Source organism: Nicotiana tabacum, chromosome 13 (genome assembly GCF_000715075.1).
Source record: "Nicotiana tabacum cultivar K326 chromosome 13, ASM71507v2, whole genome shotgun sequence".
NCBI classification, from domain to species: domain Eukaryota; kingdom Viridiplantae; phylum Streptophyta; class Magnoliopsida; order Solanales; family Solanaceae; genus Nicotiana; species Nicotiana tabacum.
In genome coordinates this window covers 17,910,909-17,925,227 of record NC_134092.1, presented here as the reverse complement: position 1 = coordinate 17,925,227, position 14,319 = coordinate 17,910,909, and the positions used below count along the sequence as shown (strand labels likewise).

General features: G+C 34.1%; 2 protein-coding genes and 1 pseudogene across 3 annotated transcripts; 1 reads left to right on the top strand and 2 right to left on the bottom strand.

Moving 5' to 3' along the window:
• Window positions 1-3,278: 3,278 nt before the first annotated feature.
• On the top strand, window positions 3,279-5,801 carry LOC107794248 (uncharacterized). 2 transcript variants are annotated; one of them, XR_001649894.2, is made up of 3 exons: window positions 3,279-3,843; window positions 4,449-5,145; window positions 5,242-5,801. XR_001649894.2 is itself a non-coding variant. In XM_016616727.2 (2 exons), the coding sequence occupies exons 1-2, from the start codon at window positions 3,438-3,440 to the stop codon at window positions 4,952-4,954; spliced, it is 912 nt and encodes a 303-aa protein (XP_016472213.1). In that variant the 5' UTR covers window positions 3,279-3,437; the 3' UTR covers window positions 4,955-5,801. The 2 variants fall into 2 exon arrangements, 1 of the variants encoding a protein (XP_016472213.1); XM_016616727.2 differs by having other exon boundaries at window positions 4,449-5,801.
• Window positions 5,802-7,164: 1,363 nt separating this feature from the next.
• Window positions 7,165-7,259, bottom strand: LOC142168579 (small nucleolar RNA snoR109; annotated as a pseudogene).
• Window positions 7,260-7,395: 136 nt separating this feature from the next.
• LOC107794249 (large ribosomal subunit protein eL6-like) lies at window positions 7,396-8,880 on the bottom strand. The gene is made up of 2 exons (XM_016616728.2): window positions 8,287-8,880; window positions 7,396-7,725 (listed from the first exon to the last, which is right to left on the bottom strand). Exons 1-2 carry the CDS (start codon window positions 8,818-8,820, stop codon window positions 7,570-7,572), a joined length of 690 nt encoding a protein of 229 aa, XP_016472214.2. The 5' UTR covers window positions 8,821-8,880; the 3' UTR covers window positions 7,396-7,569.
• Between the last annotated feature and the right edge of the window lie 5,439 nt (window positions 8,881-14,319).

The following is a 14,319-nucleotide window of genomic DNA, read 5'->3' as shown; positions in this document are numbered from 1 at the left end:
GATAGATGTTAAAAATATATTTTTGCACGGGGTTCTTACTAAGGAGGTCTACATGAAGCAGCCTCCAGGTTTTATTCACCCCGACTATCCTAATCATGTTTGCAAGCTAACCAAAGCCGTCTATGGCTTGAAACAAGCTCATCGGGGTTGGTTTCATCGCTTCAGTGCATTTCTTATTTCTCATGGTTTTGCTTGCAGCAAATCTGATAGTTCGATATTTATTTATCGCTATTCTTCTCATGTCCTTATTCTATTACTCTATGTCGATGATATCATTCTTACAGGTAATCATAATGGTCTTCTTGATCAATTCATTTCTCGTCTATCTCATCAGTTTGCTATGAAGGACTTAGGCAATCTCCATTATTTTCTTAGTATTCAAGCAGTTCGTACATCTCACGGTCTTCACCTGTCTCAGCAAAAGTACATTTCTGATTTGTTACTTAAATTTCATATGCACACATGCAAACCAGTTCGTACTGCCCTTGCTTCTCGCACTTCTATTTTTCTGATGGACGGTGAGTTACTTTCAGATCCTAGTGAATGCAGGAGCATAGTTGGTGCTCTTAAATATTTGACTATGACTCATCGAGATATTGCCTATGCTGTAAATGTTGTCTCTCAATTTATGCATGCTCCCCGTACCACTCACATACATTGTGTCAAGCGAATTTTCAGGTACTTGCAGGGTACTCTGACTTATAGTTTGACTTTTTCATGGTTATTGCCTACTCGGATGCTGATTGGACTGGTTGTCTTGATAGTCATCGTTCTACTTCAGGTTTTACTGTGTTCCTAGGATCTAATCTTATCTCTTGGCGTGCAAAGAAGCAATCAACAGTTTCAAAATCGTCTGCAGAGGCTGATCAGTACCGAGCTATTGCATACATTGTTGCTGAAACTTGTTGGATTCGTCACAGTCTTTGTGAGCTTGGTATCTTTTTTCATGAACCAATTCGTGTATTGTGTGACAATATCAGTTCAACTTAGATGACCCGTAATCTAGTTTTTCATGATCGCTCGAAACACATTGTTGTTGATTTTCATTTTGTGTGTGATAAGGTTGCACAAGGAGTTCTTATAGTTCAATATGTTCCGACACATTTACAGTTAGCAGATATCTTTACAAAGGCACTGTCTTCATCTCGCTTTTGTTTTCTTCGGGACAATCTGTCCGTTTCTTCTGCCTGTTTAGATTGAGGGGGTGTATTAGTGCATATAGCATAGGTAGAATTTTTTTAGTCTTACACTTTGTATTCTAAAGAGTCCTTGTTTACATAACCTTGTACTCTAGGTAGAGTCCTTATTGACTCGATACATTGTACTCTATATAACATTATATATAATAGACAAAGCTCTCACGTTAAGAGCATCTTGGGCAGAATACTATTCTTCGCATTGAATTCATATCATCAAAGGCCCTCAACTCGTTAGCAAGAAAGAATGAACGAATATTGATAAATTAGAGAAACAACCTTGAGTGAAACATAGTAGTAGTCTTTTTCTGAGTCAAATTACTAATTTAAATAAGCTTACAATGGTTTGCCAACCTAATTATTAAATGAACGTCTCCGATAATTGCAGTAATGTAGTTATCTGGCCTCTAGCAACTAAATGGTGCATTCTTGGAGCAAAAGCTTTTGAAGTCAGAGCTGGACCTAGTATTTTAAGTTTATGGGGTCGGAATTTTGGAACGACGACTTCAAGTCCTAACGATTGAGTTTTAAATTTAATATTTATACATATTTAATAAAAAATTTAACACAAAATACACTATTTGAACAAAATCTATTGGGTTGGGTCGAACCCGTAACTCGGCTTCTGCCTCAGCCCATGTTTGAAGTCCAAGGCTAGATTTTTATTTTTTTTAAAATGCGCTTTTTTTTCTTCTTTTTTTCTTAGCATTCAGGACAAGCCCTTTCAGAGTAGGGGCAAGGCCTACATTCACACTACTCTCCCTAGACCTCATTTGTGGGAACTTACTCGGTTTATTGTTGTTTTTATTATTGTCGACAAGCACAGTGGTCTATTAAGATCTTTAAAACATAATTCAAATCAACAATCTTTCTTGATTATCCCGTATTTAAACCAAATGATTAGTGAAAAGAGTAGCATAACTGTGGTAAGAAATTGAGATTCAATGTATCTGGACGGAATTCTAAATTTATTGAACTTGCCCATCCATTTAATACCCTAGAAGAAGAAGAAGAAGAATAATATAGGAAAAGATGGCTAATCTTGCAAGATTTACGTCTTCCAATCGCCACTTCCCTGAGTAGTTTATCATGGTTTTTTTCTTTTCTTTTCTTTTCTTTTTGACATTTCCTTCTCTCAATTTCTGAACGATAGTTTCATTCAATTTTAAATTATTTTGAATACATTGCAAAGAATTTGGTATTATGTTCACGGCAAGCCTATTAATGCAAACTATTTGTCATTTGAATAAAGTTTATTTTATTACTCAACTATGGTATATTAATTTATTACTCACCAGGTGAGTTTCTCAAGTAACTTGAGTTTGTTTTCGAGTAAAAAAAAAACTTTTAAACCTATAATGGAATGATACTTGACAGGTTTAATTTACTTACACTGTTCTTACTTAATCATAGTTAATTAATACATATTTTTACCCCAATTTTATCATTTAACTATATATGATAAATTATAATAGTTTAGATTAAAAATAGAGTGCGGATAAATTTTCTTCATTTTGGAATTTGGAATTGTGAAAACTTAAATAAACAATGCCCACGGTGCTTGTATAGAAAGACCCCAATTTGAAGAAAAAATGGTCGAGAATTGAAAATACGTATGAACTCAAATATCAATTTTAATTTATTCTTTAGGAAAAAGATAACATACTTAATTAGAACATTGCCACATAAAAAATATGATAATATATTAGAGCCACAACTTTCTATGGTTGAATAATATAACATGATTTGACTCTCAAAAAAGTAATATATTTGTATAATTCTATTGGGAGACAGATAATCTATATTATTAGGACATTTAAGTGATTATCCGATTGATAAGTTATTTCTTTAATTATTAATTTTTGAAAGGGGTGTCATGACTTATCACTTAATAGGACAACAAAGCTAAACAAAATGAACCAGTCGATAAATTATGTCCAGATACATTAGGTCATGCCCTTCAAGCCAAAATACTGAAACCATGCAAAATCACATAGAACCAAATCACCAATGATGTCTTTATACCTATCTCTATGTAAATAGTATTTACTATATATATATATGTTCGCAGCAACGTAGTTAATTTCTTCATCTACATATCAAGCAAAACTCTATAAATTGTCAATAGCTTATTCTCCCTGAACATCAAGAAATCACAAAAAGGGACATTTCTCGTCATTTTAACATGATTATTTTACTGTCGGTGCATAAAAATTAAACTCTTTCTGTCCGTGCATAAAAATGAGGTTTAAGAGGGTAGCAGCGGCATTTGATGAGGTGGCAAAGGCGAGATTTTGCGAAAGCAGTGGTAGCGAGCACTCGTCGGTTGAGAGCGTGACAGATTTGTACGGTCTTGTAAATTCGTTTATTGAAAGAGGAAATGGTTTTAGAGGAGGAAGAAATGAAGAAGAGATTATTGATAATGATAGAGATAATTTAGTAGAAAATGGATTAAGCAATAATTGTTGTGATGATTTAGAGATTAAGGATAAGTTAAGGAAATTGTTAGGTTATGAAGAAAGTGATTATGTGAAGAGAAATATTCATTCCGTCGTGGAAAATGCATGGCTTGAAATCGGTGATCGGAGTACGGTGGAGTTCAAACGGCGGTTGATGACTCGGTTGCGTAATAGAGGATTTGATGCTGGTAAGTTCTAAGTTAATTACGTCTCAATCACAAATTATTGAGGAAAATTATTTTAGCACAAATTACTGAATTGATTAGTACATGAACATTTTATTCCATTTCATTATCTTTTGAGGTAAATTAGAGTTTTCTAAGATTAAATAGTGATTTTTAAGTCATACACTTATTCTTACATGGAAGTGAAGCGTTGGAGCGACGATAAAGTTATATGTGACAAGTCATGGGTTTGAGCCGTGAAATCAGTCATTGATGTTTGCATCTAGGCTGCCTACATCACACCCCTTGTGGTGCGACTCTTCTCCGGACCCTGCGTGAATATGGGTTGCTGGCTGCCATTTACACTTAATTTTACATCAATTAGATTTTAATTCAAATTTGTTGGTATGACTTCTTTTGTTCCATTTCTTTTTGGTGAAAAAAGAAATTTAAAAACTCTACATTTTCATCTTTCTAATCCTAATCATTCCTCTTCACTATTGTCAATTGATGCTAGTAACTTAGATAAGTAGCTACATTTATTTAAAACTATTTCACTACTTTACTTCTTGAAAGCATTTTCTTGGAAAGTGACTAATCCATTTCTTGAATTCATACTTCATATATAGATCTGTGCAAATCAAAATGGGAGAGAAATGGTCAACTTCCATCTGGAAATTACGAGTACATTGACATTAACATGAACGAAAATCGCTATATAATCGAAGTTTATCTTGCCAGAGAATTCGAAATAGCTAGACCAACACCCTACTACACTTCATTGCTCGAGATTTTCCCTTCAATATTTGTTGGAAAAGTGGAAGAATTGAAGCAAGTGGTGAAACTAATGAGTAGAGCTACAAAGAAATCAATGAAGAAAATGGATATTCATGTTCCACCTTGGAGACAACTTAGTTATATGCAAGCTAAGTGGTTTGGTTCTTACAAAAGAACAATCAATGAGTTCTTGTTAGATGATGATAACAAGAATCTTGATTTTTCTTACAAGTGTTTGGCTAAGAAAAGAGCAGTAGGTTTTGTGTCCATCCCAACAATTTCTTTCTATTGCAGAGAAAACTTTGCTTCTAACAATGGTATAAAAGTTGGAAACTTGGCTGCAGCTTTAAATGGATGAAGTTTGCTCTATCTAATAGCCATAGTTGAGTAGATAGTTAGGCTACTAGAGGTGGAGATCACATCACCCTTTGTAGCAATAGTAGAGATCAATATAACTACATTCAAACATATTCCTCTGTGGCTGGCCACAGTGGCTAGGAAAGCTCCGGAGATTCTATGGGAAATTGAAAATGTTGAAGGCAAAGGGAGGTAAGGCTTTGAAGCCGTAACTTGTTGTTTTTTCCATCACCCAATCCACAACAAATTAAATGAAACCTGTTGATAAAGAAGCAATTTTTTGTTTAGATGTGCTCGGCAGATGCTAAAGCCAAAACATGGTGGCAACAATTGATCGAGCTGATTCCATCATGCTTTTCATACATGGATGAGTCTACCAATTCCTCTACCACGCTCTTGGATGTTGTAATTCCTCTTTTTCTTCAATGAGAATATAAAGAAAAGTAGCAATTTCGCCCTGCAGTGCCACTTGGTGTTTGAGCAGTATATAGTTGGAGGGGATACCGCATATGTTACTTCCTGTCTCGAAATATATGTATTAATTTTTTTTAGTTAGTTGTCAGCACCCATTTTTGCAAAGAAGAAAAAAATGGGTGTAGTTGTATGTGCACTCACCAAGTTAAAATACTAGACCATTCTTTGTTTGCTGCAATTAGTAAGTCTAGTTTAATGGAGATGAAAAGAATTTCTCCTAATTTGGGGAATGAGTGTTTTTTCCTTGTTTAGTATAGCGGGTTTAGGTTTGTAGTTATGTATTTATTGATTTTATTATGTGCGAGTTCTCTTATAGCTTTGTAGAACTTCGTTTTCTTGTGAGTACTATCGACAAAAACCATTCAGATTTTACACATTGCATTGTTCCACTTTTGACTCTTTCTGTCTTTCATTCTCAAAATTCGCCGTACTTGGATAGATTCTTATCTCAAGAGCATGATATAGAATCTATATTCCGATGCATTTCTTCGTCTGAGTCAAATTAACACTCTCCCAATTGGAGGGAGTATGTTCTTGTACTCTCTTTAAAATTTTGATAAATAATCATTCGAAATGTAGTGTTTTGAGATGCATATAGATATCGAGCTGGGAGAAAACGCAACAAACACAATGATTTTATCTCTTATTTCTATAAGAGGAAACAAACTTCACGTTACATACAATACAAGCATCCGTAAAGTTGTTGTGAGATATAGATCATGGATTCGAGGCCACTAATATTTGCATCGGTAAAGTTGTTGTGAGATATAGATCATGGGTTCGAAGCCACTAATATTTGCATTATACTAATATTTGCATTAGGGCAGGCAAACATTAGGGTAGGCTATCTGCATCACACTCCTTAGGATACGGCCATTCGCAACAAGCATGTATGGGTCCACCTCTTATTCTATTCAATGGAAAATAGATGAAAGGATGGTTAGAGTGGACAGTCAGCAAGCCAGCTAGAAGATTAAATGTATTTGTTTTGACTTATTCTTCTTCCACTACTTATCAGCAATTACCAGTAACATCTGTGGAACTCTACTCTAGAAAAATCCACTTAAATCCAGATGCAACTCCCAAATTAATGATTTCCAGAATACAAACAGCAGCTCGTTAAAGAGTAACAAGCAGTACTTGGAGGGATTACATAATGTCACTTAAAATACCATCCACCCTTATACTATTGTTTCAATATTCACAACTAAGAGCCATGGAATGGACATAAGCTTTCACTATTTGCCTTATCTTCCACAATAAACATCGTCATCTTCTGAGGTCCCAGGAAGAGAACAGTATGCCAACAAATGTTGTAAGACAATGATCCTAAAACCAGCTTTTAACTAAAGCCAAAACCCATCCTCAACATAACTTCTGTATCCAACATATATTCAAATCCATGAGAGCCAAAAGATAGCTTTTGCAGAACATGAGAATGAGTTTAGTGCTATCACATAAGATTGACTGACTACCTTCTCAATAACCACCACCCAATGAAGAATTTTTTGTTGAAGCAACTAAGCAAATTGTTAGGAATCAAAGCAGTGATCCTGGGAGATGCAGAGCTGATCGGTCATAAAAAAGGGCCTACACAAAATACGCAGTCTTACCCTGCATTTTTTGCAAGAGGCTGTTTCCACGGCTCGAACCCGTGACCTCCTAGTCACATGGCAGCAACTTTATCAGTTATACCTAGGCTCCCCTTCTTTAATTCCCTTTCACAGTGGGTATGCAAAATGTAAAAAGTTCGGTAAGCAAATATGTCATTAGATTTACAACAACCAGCCACTTAACTTCTCAAGTCAAATATATTCATATAGCTACGGCCACCATGGCAGTCAAGATGAAGGGTACTCAATTCAACCCTCTTCTTGGTACATGAAGGTGTAGCTTCAATATGGAGAATAATTCCAACCCCAGCAAAAAAGTTTATCATTGAGCTCAGACATTAACAAGTCACTATAAGTAGGATAATCAAGATCAACACAAAATTCCCATAATGCATATATTCTAATTAAAGATGTTTATAATCAGCAAATTCTCAATATGACCTCTAAACGCAGGTTCAAACCGAACAAAACAGAAAATAGAGCGTAACAAAATCAATTTATCCAAAAAAGTGATGTAGATGTTGTTCCTCTAAAAGACAAGCTCATGTGGTTTCATGCCTGCCTTGAGTGAGAACCTCGCGGACAAATAAGCCTTCAATTCAGGAACGCCTTCAATGGCCTTGATCAATGCAGTGTCCACAGCTTTCTGCTCATCTTTCTTTTCTTGTGGAAGCACATTCTTCTCCTGCACTCAACAATCAAATACACAAATCACAAATCAAACGACTCTCAAATGTTCTTCTCCTACATCCTTTACAAGTGTGTGTACATATAATGCCCGCATATACACACACTTAGAAATTTTTTGACAGTATATATAACTAAGCTGTGGGTGCATCACTTTGTGCAAATATATATTCAGAGTATAAAAAACGAATACACTATCACTTAAAAGTAATTGCAAGTAACTCTATTTAATAGTATGTAGTATCAATTGATAACCTCGAATAAATGGCAAGTAACATGATATAACATGTTAAATTACACTGACAATGTAAATAATCCATTACAATGTACATGTATATAACTTAAAATCATATATTTATACTAAGTCTCTATCCACCTTCAATTACATCTACAATACATTTATCTATACACGCACACACATACACACAAAGGCGCGCACACACAATTTAAATATTTTTATAAATATATATCTATACTAGGTCACATTTATTTATGAACCTGAATTTGCATATACACTATGGAAACAGATCGAAGCAGAAAAAGAACAAAGAAGACAAACCTCTTTCTTGTCTTCAAAAAACTCCCCTTCTCCCTTCTTCTGCTTCTTCTCAACCTGCTTAACGAAATACTTATCATCAATTTTCTCCACATTCACACCCGAAACATCAACCTTAGTTGAGGTACCAATAACATAAGCTTGATTCACACGTCTAAGAGGAACGCCATTAATCTTAAAAGGTCCAGTAACAAGCAGTAGCCCAGAACCAAGTTGTTTCAAAAACACAACTCTTTTCCCCTTAAACCTACCAGCTAGGATAATCAACACAGTCCCAGGTGTAATGCTTGCTCTGAGTTTTGTAGGTTTTGGCTTGTGTTTGTTCACAAGGGGTTTTGCTACGTCATCGGCGGGGTAAAACTTTGGGGGTTTTATTGCCGGAGCGGCGGCGGTGGGTTTTTTGTTGTGGGATGGAAATGTGCCGCCGTTTTTCTTCTTGATTGCCCAGAGACCTTTCTTGTGGTACATTTTAGAACGTGAGAATTTTCCCAGGCCAGGAATTAATTCTGGGTTACGGAGAGATTTCTTGGGCGCCATTGGAGAAGAGAAGCTGCTCTGGTGAGAGAGTAAACCCTAGTTTTTGAGAGAAATGGCTGAGATCTCAGCGTTTGGTTTATGTAAAGGGTTACTGATGATGAGAGCCCACGTGTATATGGGCTGGGCTTGGTGATTTTTCATCTTTGGGCTTGCCCGCTTGCCATGGATTTCGACAAATTGTAGAAAAACTGGAGAAAATAGTCACTTTTTAGACGGGTAATTTACATTTATCCCTCGTTTCAAAACTAGTCAAACTTTAACCAGTTTTTCACTTTGTGGAGTTTCACTTATAAAAATTAGAGTTTTAGTATATTATGTTGAAGGACAAGATGAGGTAAGCTAGAGATGGTACGGGCATGAGAAGAGGAGGTGCATATATGTCCTAGTGAGGAGGTGTGAGAGGTTGACTATGGTGGGTTGAGGAGAGGTAGAGGTAGAGGTAGGCCCAAAAAGTATTGGAGAGATGTGATTAGGCATGACATGGCGATGTTTCAGCTGACTGAAAATATGACCCTTGATGAAAAGATATGGAGGTTGAGAATTAAGGTAGAATGGTAGTGGTAAGCGGGCGTGTCTTATTTATATGCCGGTGTCATTAGTGTCAGTGTTGTATTTTCATTTCTTCATATTCGCTTATTTCTTTTACTATATGTCATTTCTTTCTCTTCGGCTATTATATGACCTTTGCTCGCTATGGTTACTACTTGTTGTTTCTGTTTTCTTTATAGTTTTGTTTTTCCTCGTGAGCCGAGGATCTATCGGAAAAAGTCTCTCTATCTTCGTAAGGTAGGGTAAAATCTGCATACACTCTACCCTCCCCAGACCCTACTTTATAGAATTTCACTGAGTTTGTTGTTGTTATTGTCTTCAGATTTAAAAAATATATTGATCACAATTCAAACGGTTACTAAATATTAAAAAGTGGACCAAAAAGTAATTATTTAGTGTCATTTTTATCATATTATGTACTCCCTTTGTTTACTTTTACTTATCTGTTATACTAAAAATATATTTTTACTTTTACTTGTCCATTTTAGCGAATCAAGATAAAGATAAAAAATTTTCTTGTTTTACCCTTATCATTAATTACTCATTTCTAAAATTATTTCCCAAAACTTTCTGAAATGCTATCATTATTATGGGTTATATGATAAAATATATTCTACAATTATTATTTTTTAAGAGGCGTGAAAAGTTCAAAGTGAACAAGTAAAAGTGAACGGATAGAGTAGATGACTAGAACTTTCAATAAATATGAGGTCCTATGATTTGATTGGTAACTGACAAGAATGTCCTATAAGGGTTTGGTCTTTTATATTAGCCTTTTTTTAATGTATTTAGAAAATGACCTTCGAAACCACACTTATTGCTTGATTGGGATTTTCTACCAAATTTATAGATTTGATGCTATATTACTCTACATATATTGTTAATTGTTCATAAACTCTACCCAATTGACATGACATTGTTATTATTCAATTGTTACCAAACTTACCATATTTATATAACTTTGTGTTAACTGCATTCAACCTATTTGTTAAATTGTTCATAAACTCTATCAGATTAGCATAATTTTGTGATTGTTCAATTATTTACCAAATCCTACCAGATTGGCGTAATTGGGTTATCTGCAGTCGACCTATATGTTAAATTATTTATCAAAGGCTACTCGACTAGCATAATTGTTTTGTGTGTTGTTCAACAAAGTGTTATTTGAATTTCGATCAAACAACCCCAAATTTACTCCAAATAATCTCAAATTTGAAGCAAAGCCCCCAAACACCAACGATACTCAATCCCCAATTTAGCCAAATAATATCAAACGAAGAGATCCACTTTATTTTCTTTAACACTTTATAATGACCAATAATAGAGTTTTGACATTTTTAAAGCAAATCACTAAATTAGTATTTGAGCTAGAAATTTAACACAAATTAGCAACATTCAAACGATTTTAACAATAATCAATCACTAGCTTTTGGTTTCCAACCCACACAAAAGTTTTAAGCTTTTAAAATTAAAGAATTATGATGTTTGAAGTGAAAAAGAAAAGTAAAGCAATAAAGTAAAAATATAAATAATATTTAAAGACCATTCCCTTAGATGGGTGTAATTTTATGGATCTAATCGGCAATGTATATAATAGGATGTTGATGCTTCTCCCTCCCTTAATTAAAAGTTAAAGTTAAAGGTTCTAGACATGTGAATGAATGTTTTTATAAGAAGCATTTTATTCCATAAAAACTTGCCTTTTACGGGCAAATTTGAATTAGTCATATCAATATGCTTCAATTTAATATCAAAGCAAATACTCATATACTTCGCTTAATGTACACTATTCTCTTTTTAATTTGTGACGAAAAATTAATATCTTTCTATACTTTAAATTTTTAAATTTAACTTTTATTTAATTTCTAATGAGATGCTCTTTATAGTTGTAAACATATCATGTCGTGTTTAAATTCACAAATTACAATGATACTTTTAATATGTGACAAAAGTTTTTTTTCTTTATTAGACTTCATGCCGATCAAATATTGCTACATAAAATGAAGTGGATCAAGTTAATAATAAAATAATAATAATAATAATAATAAATAAATAAATAAACAAATAAAAATTGAGAGTGTTTAGGAAAAGAATTCCATATGGTAAAAGGGATAAAAGGTTGCAAAACGAAAATAAAAACAAAACAAACACTCTATTATAAATAGAATTGTATTTAAGGTGAATCTCTATATTTTAGAGAGATTTTAGGGTTTGTTACTTGGTGGCTAAGTCATTTTTTCCCTGTAAATAGAGAGGTCTTATTCTATTGTAATTCATCTCAAATCAATAGAATTGTCTCTCCCTTTTCTTTGCAATATTCTTCTATTATTTTATTTCACGTTATCAGCACGAGACTCTACCATCTCAAAAAGCTTTTTGAAAAAACTAAGGTATAATTTTTCTCCTCTTTTAATTATGATTGATATTATGAAACGAAAGTTCATTGCCCTTGAAATTTCAAGCGTGTTGAATGCTGAAATCCATTTAGATGCAATGGGTCCTGGAGAAGCCATTAAAGATAAAATTAAAGCTGCTACCCAAGATTGTGCTAAGGCTTTGATTTTCTTGCGCCATCATCTTGATGAAGGGTTGAAAATAGAATATCTCACAGTCAAAGATCCACTTGTTTTGTGGAATGGTTTAAAGGAAAGATATGACAACTTAAAGTTGGTCACACTTTCACAAGCACGATATAATTGGGCTCATCTGAGGCTCAAAGACTTTAAATCTGTTTCTGAATACAATTCGGCGATGTTCATAATTAGTTCTAAATTGAAACTCTGTGAAAATAGTATCACTGACTATAAATGCTTGAAAAAACGTCCACAACGTTTCATGCCTCCAATATGGGTTTGCAACAGTAGTATCGAGAGAAAGGTTTCAAGAAGTACTCTAAGTTGATTTCTCTTCTTCTCATAGTTGAACGAAATAATGAGTTGCTTATGAGAAATCACGATAATTGACCCATTGGGTCTACACCATTGCCCATAATGAATGAGGTTTATTCCCATTATGCTAAGCGTGGAAAAGGTCGTGGCCCTGTTCGTGGTCGTGGCCGAGGAAAAAAAATTTCTGGTGTTAATCATTCCCCAAATAAAAATAACCACCAAAAGTGAAAAGGGAAAGATGAGAAGCCAAAGGCAAAGGGTTCAGAAACTGAATGTTATCGTTGCGGTGGAAAAGGGCATTACACAAATATTTGTCATACGTCAAGATATTTGGTTGAGCTTTATCAAGCATCTCTAAAGAATAAAGGCCTTGAAGCTCATTTTGTCTATGACAATGAATTTGACATTACCCACTTGGATGTGGTAGGTTTCTTTGAATGAAAAAATAGACCACTTGATCGATAGTGGATCAGTGGTTAAATATGATAGAGTAGTTTGATTTTTATTTTTGCCTATTCGTAGTAGCTGCTTAATAAACACCATGTAATCATATTTATTTACATGAATAGTAGTCATAAGTATCAATTAGTATTATTTATTTTATGAAATAATGTTAGTTCATTTTGATTAAATATAATTCTAACATTTGTTTTAATCAATGTTTTAGTTTTTCTATATGATTCTGTATACAGATCAAGAATATGACGAATCAATTATTTTCTACCATTTCGGTCGATGGCATTGAAAGTGATTATTATCATGCTCGCAAGATTGATTATTTGATCTCATTTATTGGCATTTCTGGGCTACAATATACCTTTGATGTCACGATCCAAAATTTCACTAGTCGTGATGGCACCCAACCCGCTAGGTAAGCCAACTAGTAACAATCTAATTCAAATGAGATTTATTGAGAGAAATAATGAAAATATAACTGAATTTTTATTCAAAGAATCCACAAGGACTGGTAGTACAAGTCATGAGCTACTAAGACTTAGAATTTTATAAAATTGAATTGAAATAATTACAACATTTCTTTGAAATGTAAATGAACAAAATCTGAATCTAATGCTACCAAGGGCAAGTGATAGCCACAACTGGAACACAGGTACATCTTCTATGCCAGTCATCACCGTACATAACAACATCAACACAAAGATCTGCATGCAGGGTGCAAAAGTGTAGTATGAGTACAACCGACCACATGTACTCAATAAGTATCCTAACCAACCTCGGCGAGATAAAACAAGCAAGAACTAAAAATGATACTCACTAACACCTGTGCAGTTCAATATTCCAACAAGTATAGAACAAGTATATAATCAAATCAGGAACAATCTCAGGCAAAACAATTATTTTTTATTATCACAATTCTTGTTTTTTAAAGTGTTCTACTCAATGAACAATCATGCATATAAGGAAGATATGCAAGAAATTCAGGTAATCAATCAAGATATGCAAGATATTCAATATAATCCGAAATGATCTGAACCTCGTCTAAAATCCACCTCAGCTCCTCGGGACCCCGTCCAAATATACCAACAAGTCCTATAACATAACACGGACCTACTCGAGGCCTCAAATCATGCATAACAATATCAAAACGACGAATCGCACCTCAATTCAAACTTAATGAACTTTAAATTTTCAACTTCCAAAATCTCGTGCCGAAATATATCAAATCAATCCGGAATGAACCCAAATTTTGTACACAAGTCTCAAATGACATAACAAAGCTATTCAAATTCCCGAAACCACAATCTGAATCTAATATACTTAAAGTCAACTGTCACGACCCAAAATCCAACTAGTCGTGATGGCACCTAACCCATCCCGTTAGGTAAGTCAATTACCAACTAACTAATTTCAATGATAATTATTAAAGCAATTTAAGTAAATAAAGATCCTGGTCTTATACAATCCCCAAGAACTGGTAGTACAAATCATGAGCTTCTAAGAATAGAGTATACAAAGCGAAAATAAAATAAATACATAGTCTGTTTGAATAATACATAAACAAAGCTTTTATAAATCTAAGGCTACCCTGAACAAGAGGCAGCTA

Coding starts and splice junctions, on each gene's coding strand:
- LOC107794248 (XM_016616727.2), top strand. CDS start 3,438: ATGAGGTTTAAGAGGGTAGCAGCGGCATTTGATGAGGTGGCAAAGGCG. Junction 3,844..4,448: donor TAATAGAGGATTTGATGCTG/GTAAGTTCTAAG, acceptor CTTCATATATAG/ATCTGTGCAAATCAAAATGG.
- LOC107794249 (XM_016616728.2), bottom strand. CDS start 8,820: ATGGCGCCCAAGAAATCTCTCCGTAACCCAGAATTAATTCCTGGCCTG. Junction 7,726..8,286: donor TTTTTGAAGACAAGAAAGAG/GTTTGTCTTCTT, acceptor TGTTGAGTGCAG/GAGAAGAATGTGCTTCCACA.